The sequence below is a fragment of the Capricornis sumatraensis genome, chromosome X (assembly GCF_032405125.1).
Source record: "Capricornis sumatraensis isolate serow.1 chromosome X, serow.2, whole genome shotgun sequence".
Taxonomy (NCBI): domain Eukaryota; kingdom Metazoa; phylum Chordata; class Mammalia; order Artiodactyla; family Bovidae; genus Capricornis; species Capricornis sumatraensis.
In genome coordinates this window covers 100,118,905-100,128,938 of record NC_091092.1, presented here as the reverse complement: position 1 = coordinate 100,128,938, position 10,034 = coordinate 100,118,905, and the positions used below count along the sequence as shown (strand labels likewise).

At 41.4% G+C, this 10,034-nt stretch overlaps 1 protein-coding gene across 1 annotated transcript in view; it reads right to left on the bottom strand.

Annotated features, from left to right (window-relative positions):
• NDP (norrin cystine knot growth factor NDP) overlaps positions 1-9,504 on the bottom strand; it is a 10,275-nt gene extending 771 nt beyond the window's left edge. The window contains exon 1 of the mRNA XM_068963216.1: positions 9,331-9,504. Coding sequence (XP_068819317.1) covers positions 9,331-9,504 — 174 coding nt within the window. The remainder of the gene's footprint in view (positions 1-9,330) is intronic.
• Positions 9,505-10,034: the final 530 nt, after the last annotated feature.

Below are 10,034 nucleotides of genomic sequence, written 5' to 3'. Positions count from 1 at the left end.
TTCCCATCTGGTGGTAAAATGCTAGTGCAACTTTTCATCAAAATAAAGTTTACCACAGATATAAATGAATTTTTCCAATTGAAACTGGCCTTTCAGCTGCTATTCAATGAAATTTCCCAACCTAAGTGAAAAAGAATCTGTATCTGTCATTATACACGAAAATATGAAGTATGATAGCATCACCTGTGGTTGTTGTTCAATTGCTAAGTCATGTCCGACTCTGTGAGACCCCATGAACTGCAGCACGCTAGGCCTCCCTGTCCCTCACTGTCTCCCAGGATTTACCCAGGTTCATGTCCATTGACTCGGTGATGCTATCCAACCATCTCTACATTGCTGCAAATTTGCTTCTAAAATGTCAACACTCAGGCCAAGTGAATTTATATCCTCTGGAGTCGAGCCCAGACTTTCATGGTTTTCCAAGCTCTTTAGGTGATTCTGAAGGTGCACTGGGGGTTTAGTACCACTGGACACAGCCCACCACCATGATGTGCAAATAAAAACCAAAGAATAAAAGAAATTTTTACTGACAAGTGGTAGTTTACCATTGGCTCCATGCCAGTTCCATCAGTCTCAAAATGTAGAACATCATTCCAAATTGCAATTGGGGGTAAATAAAGAATGACTACAGAAAAAGAAAAGAAATTTTCTATCTACAGGAAATTACTAAAGAAAAAAGAATATGGTTTCTGAAGAAGAAAAAGAGAATAACCTAATGATGCTTAGGAAGAACTATTCGGGGCACTACAACTTGAAACAAGAGAGTGAAATAGAAACAGGGGATGTTTTGAGACCTGGAATCACACTTCTGGGCATATATGTTGAAGGAGACTAAGGTTATGTGCAATTGCATTTTCAGAGTCGTTTAAGGCAAATATTAGGATGCATTCATTCTGACCATCTCCATCTCCAAAGGTAGGCTAGGGCGATAATAAAGCTTAGGTTTAAGTAGCAGAGGCTGTGTGTTTTTTATGAAACTGAAACTGTTAGTCACTCAGTTGTGTCTGAACCCACTCCAGTGTTCTTGCCTGGAGAATCCCAGGGATGGGGGAGCCTAGTAGGCTGCTGCCTATGGGGTCACACAGAGTCAGACACAACTGAAATAACTTAGCAGCAGCAGCAGCAGCAGCAGTTGTGTCTGACTCTTTGTGACTCCATGGACTGTAGCCCACCAGACTCCTCTGTCCATGGCATCCTCCAGGCAAGGATACTGGAGTGGGTTGCCATGCCCTTCTCCAAGGGATCTTCCCTACCCAGGGATCGAACCTGGGTCTCCCACATTGCAGGCAGATTCTTTACCACTTGAGCTACCTGGGAAGCCCTATGTTCTTTACAGGGGCTCTTAATGTGTCTTTAGTAAACAGACCCTTTAAGAATCTGATGCAAGCTACCAAAGTTTTCCGACAAACAATGGATATAAGCACAAACCTTATATTTTGCATACAGATTAAAAGGATGGAGCAGAGACTCATTTATGTGTACCATACATAAATGGTATCCTGGGAGTGGCAGTCACAGTGGGAGAAAGGTGGGTAGCTTGATTCATTAAGCTACAGAACATTATATATTGGGGCACAGAAGGTGGTGGAAACCTGAGATTACTGGTCTGTTTATGTGGGAGGGGCTTGCTTGGTGAATTTCACATTAAGTGATGGAAAAAAAGTTGCCCTATACTTCCAGAACCCACAAGAACATAAAAAGTGGAACTATTCAAATAAAAGATTAAACAGTCCATAAATATGCATGAAACTGGTTGACATTTATCTCATGGTATTTTAAGAATTAGCAATTATTATTGAAAACTCACCAGCTATTATCTCTAATATCATCCTATAGGACAGAATTTAATGCCCAAGAATTAAAAGAAGTAAATGGCCTGCCCATCTTTCCAAAAGGAAAAGATGACTTCTGGTAATTAGAACTCGTTAACATCAATATCTGAAAAGATGCTGGGTGAATTCAATAGTATCTTAGCAACCAACAAGAGAATATGGGACTAGCAGGGCTTGGTGAAGGATATGTTGGACTAGACCTACTGATTTATTCTCTCTGAAAGGTCACAGAGGCAGGGAAAAAATGGCAGCTGTAAGTAATTTTGATGGTATTAAACCTTTGATTCTACCCTGCCTCCTCTTCACATTGACAGGGAAAGCAGACATGATTTGAAGCAGGTTTTGAGAGAATATGCCACAAATCTATATCACACATGCCAGTTATTGGTGCCCGCTCCATCCATCTAATGAGAGAAAGAGTTCAAGGTCTTCCCAGTCTCTTCTCACCCTTGATAGTACATGGGAATAGTTCCTTCACATCTCACTTTGGAGTAATGTTAAAATTGCTCATCTCTAATGTGGATCATCTATTAGGCAGATGAAGAGTTCTTCAAAGATCACCTCTACAAATGGAGTCTTTCGAGATTCAGTTTCAGTCTGGATGGATAGAGCTAAGCTGTGCCAGCAGACTTCATTCAGAAGGGCAAAGATATATGATGTGTCATGTCCAAACGAGACATGGAGATGTAAGAGAGGTGGGTTCCATCCCTGGATCAGGAAGATTCCCCTGGAGAAGGAAATGACAATTCGCTCCAGTTTTCTTGACTGGAAAATCCCATGGACAGAAGAATCTATGGGGTCTCAAGGAACTGGACACCACTGAGCATGCACACACCACCAACGATGGCAGCTAACATTTATCGAGTGCTTACAACGTTATTTCATTTAATTCTCATAACAATCTTCTGTGAAAGGTACTATTATTATCTGTATCATTATTACATAAGAGGAGACTGGGGCTTTAGAGAGTTTAAATAAATTCCCCAGACTCACCTATCTGGTAAAAGGCAGAGCTGAAACCAAATCCAGGTCTGTCTAAAACCAAACCCCTAGTCTAAGGCACTGTAATATCATGCCTCCTAATATTAAGATACTTTCCTGTGGCATGAGCCAACTCACCCCTTACTGTTATCTACTTTGACCTGCCTACGATATGGAGTCCTAACCATATAACAAGTCTGACCTTTTTCTTATGTATGGGCTTCTTGGGACCCATCATCACTATCTCTAAACTTAAGCACAGCTGAATCTTCTAAGAGTGATGGCAGTCCTAAATAATATCTCCTCCACTGTTAAGTCTCTTGCCCAACTCCATTCCCCAGTGATTCAAGGACTCCCACCACCTCCCAGCAATTCATTGGATGATACCACACACCCTCTAACTGGTCACCAATCCATCCTTCAGTTCAATAGACCTTTGACACCTTCAAGCATCAGTTTACCTGGAAAAATACATTGGCCCCCAGCTTACGCTCAAGCACATTCCTCATACGTGAGTGACCTGGCTGTATTTTATTAATTCCTCTGCATTTTGCAGTGCACTTAACTACTCTTAATGGAGACCATACACACTGCTCCATTATGAAATCAATAAATGAACATTTTTGGACAAAGAACCCACATGGAGCTGCACCCCTACAGGAGTGGGTTCAATAGGTGGTTATTGATCATACAAACTTCTATTGATTTTTCACAGCTTGTGTTGTCGGGGAGTGTGTGTGTGTGTGTGTGTGTGTGTGTGTGTGTGTGTGTGTGTGACAGATACATAGTATTTGCTTTTGGTCAGGTTCAATTTTTGCTATCTTATGGCTTGATGCTAGGAAGATAAGCAACTTCTCCAGCAGCCTCATTGTATCTCCCCAACCTTGGAATTGCTTGGTTCTGGCTGGATGTGAAATCTAGTTCTTTTTAACATAAACAGAGCTGCCGGGTTCAGAGTATTTGCTCATGGATAGACTTTTTCATGTTCTAATCTGATTTCCATGTGCTGAGGCTAAGAGCAACGGAAGGTCCTTGGGTAGTAATAAAAGAATAATAATGATGATGATATATAACATGTATTGAGCATTTTCTAGGCTCCAGGCACTGTGCCAAGCCCTTCACAGGCAACTTAATACTTAACAACCATTTCAAAAGGTAAACTTTCCCCACTTTACAAATTAAGAAATTCAAAGGCAGAGGATAAGTTATCTGCCTGAAGTCACACAGCTGTACAATAGAGGGCCAAGATTCTGAACCAAGACCTCATGATTCCTGAGCTCTCTCTCCTAACTGCAGTGCTATATTGTCAGAGCATAAAAGTCAGCCTTTCAAGCTCTCAAGTTTCTAGCATAAGATGCTAGTTGGTCATAAACAAGTTCAGGCTACATTGTGAGGGTTGTAGCCAGCTGTGATTCCTGGGTCCAGCCCAAGGATTGCAGCCAGATACCTCAGGCTCCCACTCTCTCTGGTGACCTACCACAGTTCTTAGATAGTTATGTCTTTTGCTGCAATACACAAGCGTCTTCCAAGAGGGAGAAAACCCAAACACAGATGGTTTTCATCACCCCTGTTGAAAGACTCACCCTCTCCAAAGCCACTTTCTTTTCCTGTCATGTGGAGACCCCATGAATTCCTGGTGCAGGTCATGGCTCCATCACTATCAGAACAAAGACCCACCTGTTCCATCCTTCACTATCATAATAGGGTTTTGGCTATTTTAGCTCAGTCGAGTGAGAAAATTTTTTTGTGTTTTCTTAGCAGTGAACATCCCTTATTCCATGGCACCCCTTGAAGCACCCCGCTTTCTCAGGAACATGACTCTCCTCTGCTTCTCCCCTTCCTCACCTCACCAATGTCATTGATAAATGACTGTTCAGCTCATCTCCAGAGACCCAAGTCAACCTCCGAAGGGTCCGTGTCAGGCTTAGGGCATCCACAAAATGGCACCCAGGGGGAGGAAGTAGTTGTGGGTGGTGGGGTGAGCTCTCATAGGGCAGGTGGAAACTTGGTGGATTCCAGCTAGAACCTGGTCCCTTCACTCCGGTCACAACTCAAACTGACATGAAGAGCCTTCTGCACACTGAATGCTTCCCTTTCCTCTCTCCCTGCTTTACTTGTAAGCCTGATGAGGGCAAAAATGTAGCCTGTGTTTTCTTTTAACTTTTGTGCCTCAACTACCCACCACAGTATAAATTTGTTCCTTTTTTTAAAAAAAAAAAATCAAGTCGTATCCGTCTAGTAGGCAATTGTGTTATAAACTCAATATCACTGATTCCCCTCATTTCTCCTACCACGTGGTGAGCTTCATGGGCAGGACTAGGAAATGGCTCAGGGATCCTAATCGCCTCTTCTCAACCTTGAGGCTCAGCCTGGGCATCACAGGCCCCCTTTCCTTAGGGAATTTCCCCAGGCTTTGTCCCCTGAATCCTCCTCCTTCTTCTCCTTTGGCCGCTGCCTGCTTGCTCCTGTGGCCCTTCAGAGTTCACACAACCATATGCCCTTCTTCCCCACTCCGGCTTGGTGCCACCATCTCCTGTTCCTCACCCAGCTCAGACTTCACAGCCCTGTCCTGTGGACTCGCTTTCCCAGCCTTGATTCCTGAACACCTCTTCTTGGCCTGAAACCAGAACATACCCTCCAAGCCTTCCTTCCTCCGCTCACCTGAGATGGGAGGTCAAACGGCTCAGTCTGTTCCCTTTAGACTTGGATCTTCCCTTTCAGCACCCAGTACCGTGGCTTACATTTACTTTGCCCCTCTGTGCACTTCCCCACCCCCACCAGGTCTCTGTGGTTAACAAGAACTGCAGTGAGCTTCATTTTCCTAATCCTTTAAGGCTGTAGGAGATCCCAATACTTATTGAGGTTTCAGTGGTGACTGAAATAGAAGAGTGAGTCTAAACACCTGTCCAGTTTAAAACTTCATCAAGATCACACTATCATTTATTAATGTCTATTAGATGCCGGATATTAAGCTGGATGCGTTACAAATATTACCATCAATACCCAGACCCATACCTTTTGGAAGACAGCATTAGCTTCACATAGGAAGAAATTGAGGCACCAAAGCATGCTTTCACTTGCCCCTAAGTCACCCTTAGTGGGTGTGAAGCTGGAATTTTACAAACTGGGGGACTGGAATTGAAAACCAGGTCTCTCTCACTTCAAAGCCTGGGATGCCTCAGTTCCCTTGAAGATTCCCCAGATAACTCATTTCCACTAACCTCTGACCCCTTACTTGTTTGCTCTACAACCTTTACTAAAAATTCCAAGGAAGATTGTCAACAAAGCTGCTACTCCCTGCATCTTTTACACCAGATCCTAGTAGGTGTTACTGAAAGTCAGCAGGTGCATCATAACCTGTGGCCACACTGACCTTCGTGGACCATGGTGGCTGGTCCTCTCTGCTTGACTCTGTCCAAAATTGCTAGGAGATAGGTGACAGGCCCCCGGGGCTGGCCAGCTGCAAGTTCAGAGTGAGGGGAAACAGTCTCATGGAAGGCTCCCAGAAAAGCTTTCCCTATTATTTTTTTATTTTTCTACAGATATTGTTGAGCGTAAGTCATTATTTTCAGCAGGCCAGAAGTTGAGCCTAGACTTCTGAATACCAGCTCCCATTTGCAGCAACATGGATGGATCTAGAGATTACCATACTAAGTGAAGTAAATCAGAAAGAGAAAGACGAATACCATACGATATCATTTGTATGTGGAATCTAAAATACGGTACCAATCAGTATATCTACAAAATAGAAACAGACTCAGACATAGAGAACAGATTTGTGATTGCCAAGGGGGAGAAGGGGTGGGGAGGGAAAGAATGGGAGTTTGGCATTAGCAGAGGCAAACTATTATATATAGAACGGATAAACAACAAGGTCCTACTGTATAGCACAGGGAACTATATTCAATATCCTATGACAAACCATAATGGCAAAGAATATGAACAAGAATATATATATATATACACATACATATATATCAACATGTATGTAAAACTGAGTCACTTTTCTGCACAGAAGAAATTAACACAGCAATGTAAATCAGCTATACTTCAATAATTTTTTTAAAATAATAAAAAATAAATAATGGCTCTTACATTCTATTTGCATATCTCCAAAATAGGAAGAGCCAGATGAAAGACGAATGAATTGAATGAAAGATGAATTGATAGATGAACACTCCAAGGCAGACATTGCCAATCCTGAGCTAACTGACATTGACCAATCTACTTAATACTTTTCAGGTTTCAGCTTTCCTTGCCAGTAAAATGGGGATGATAAAGCCTTCCATCATAGGTTTGTCATCAATGATTAGATCATAGAGTATGAGGTGCCTGACACATTTTAAAATTTTAAGCAAATGCTCTTTCTTCCCTGAGCATGCATCAAAAAGCTCCCCTTTATCTGTCTTCCAAAGACCAGACACCAGATAAACTAGCCTGAGTCTGTGAGAATTAAGACTTACAGAACATCTCAAAATGGAAAGCAATTTTTATTCCTGAATACATAGAGAAAATTTAATCCAGAGGAGGTCTGGGTAGTTGAGATTCTGCCAGGCATATTTTATGGCCAAGGAAGCAAGGTTTATAATTGCAAGCACCATTTACATAAAACTATTGCTATATTAGGGATAGTTTGTTATGTTTGAAAACAAATTGTTCCCATGAAATTACAAATGTTTTTCTACAGTCACAATTTTACGCTATTTATCATGGTATTTTGGAAGAAACAGAGGTGAACAAAGGTGGACTAAAGTCTGTTTCTAGGACTCATGCTCAAGCACCATGAGTTTGTTGGGTTCGAGTTAAGGCTATCTCTCCTTTGACCTTTCCTTAACTAATGTGATAATTGCTAAGCCGCTCCACCATCATTTCATCAAATCTCAGCTTGTTCTTTAGTTTTTAGAAACGTTTCAATTTTCCTGTTCCTTCCTATCATCAAGTGAACACTTTCTTTGAAATAATTTTATTTCCTTTCTTTTAAACTTATTTTTGGCCTCGTCTTGCAGTATGTGGGATCTTTTAGTGCCCCCACCAGGGATCGAACCTGTGTCCCTTGCAGTCAGAGTGCAGAGTCTTAACCACTGGGCCATCAAGGAAGTCCCTGATTTTTTTTTTTTCCTTTTTAGAAAGAATCATGATTATAGAGGACAACTCAGTAGAGGGAGAAATCATCCATGGAATAAAAAACACGAAATACTAGTGCTCTCTGTAGGGGGAGTGGAGGAGAAATGAGTAATTGCTCTAGTCCATCTCACCTCAGCCTACAGCTTCTCAGCAATCACAGCTGTGAGAACATGTCCTATTGTTTTTTCTTAATTTGTTTTATAATCTTTCCTAAGAAGGAATTGCAGGCTTGTAAAATTTCAAGTTTATCTAGTTACTGCTTTCTTTTTTTTTTTAGTTCAACAAGTACAAATAAGAAGTTTTGGTTAAAGTGAGTTAATCCAAATTCTGATCTCTCTAAACTAAAACAAGCCATCATCACTGAGCTATACTCAGAGATGCTATGGAAATTTTAACAGGAGACAGAAGTCGTAATGTTTTTAAATGGAGAGGAGAGCCATTAACTTATATGGTCTCAATTTTAGTGGTTGATATTACCAAAACTTCTTAATTATACTGGTAATTTAAAAAATGCATGCCATAAGAGAATATTTAAGTGGTTTTAGTCTCAGGGTTGGAAATGAAAATCTCTGAGGTTGAGCTAAACAAATTCTTATTTACCAAATGTGGGAAATTTTCATTCATATGACTGAGGGCAGTGACAGTCATGAGAAGTCTCCTTCTGAGTCTATTTTTCCCTACTGTGTGCATCCCTCCTGGGTGGTCCACGTGGCTGGCCACTCTTGGTGACGTTTAAGCATGGTATTACTTCATACGTTCCATCTCAACACTGAGATATCATTTTTGCCTGTGCAAAAAATAATATATATATATATATATATAACCTGCACCAAACAAGAATGACTTGTATAATCAAGGTAAAATAGTAACTGATCAAAAGGCTATTTTTCTTTTGAATTCATTTTAACATAAACATGGCAGTAAGAGAAAGGCATGGACCAGGAAACTATTTGAAGAGCCCACCAAGAAGTATGTTCCAATGTACAATCATATTGCTTGTATTCCCTTCTTCTTCATTGTTGGTGGAGATAGAAGGAGTTATGATAACATGTAGACACCATTTTTCTTTCTTGAACAAGGATACCACTGCTCATCAATTTCACAGCCAAGGATAAAACATATCCCTTCCACCTTGAGCCTAGCATCAACTTTATTGTGGAAGCTTCCAGCCTTTCTTATGGACTTTGACCAGTCTGAATAGAATGAAGGTAGCTGGGTAGGTACATGGTCAGTTAGGCAGCTTTATTGACAACAGTTGAAAGAATGGTGGGAAACCCTAAAAGCGTGATTCTGTGGCAGTCCCTATGGGTCAGCCATATAGTTCCCCATCTCTTGTTATAAGAGAACTCCTGTTTCTGGGAGTAAGGATATCTCACAGAGATCTTGGTCTTACCTTGGAGCTACACTTGTATAGCGGGTGACTGATAGAATCAACATAGTGGTGCCTCATGCAGCGTCGAGGATCCGAGTCCATCATGAATGAGCTCTCTGTTTTGCTGTCTGTATCTCCCATTAGCGCCAGCAGGGAGAGCATAGAAAAGGATGCAGCTAGTACATGATTTCTCATTGTTGTAAGGGAAAACTTCTCAAGAAGAACAGCAGAGGGAGGCAGAGGACTAAAAATTGGAAATGCCTTCACCTCCTAGGCTCCAGTTCCTTTCAAAGAAAGGGCAGGATCTGGTTGGAGCTTTCTGCTTGTCATTGTCCTTTGTATGCCGGAGTTTCGTCTTACTCTTTGCACTCGCGGTCCATCATCACTGTATCTGCTGCACAACTGGAATGAAAGCAGAAATTATTTTCCCCAGAAACATTTATCCAGAAAAACTAATGGAACCCTGGAGGTACTGAGTAGAATTTTTTCCATGTCATTTATGAGTTGAGAATATTGGTTTCTAGAGCGTCATTCTCATAAGCTGTCAGCCATTTCGTACCGCTTCCCCCATAGCTTATGGTATATATTTAAAATCATTTGAAGGTGGACACAATGGTTTAATGAAAGTAGATGTTGACTCTGATCGCAGGAGTCCATGTTCCAAGGAACAAAGATTGTTTGAACCCATAGTCAAGATTAACCATGTGGTTCTGGCCTTAGCATAA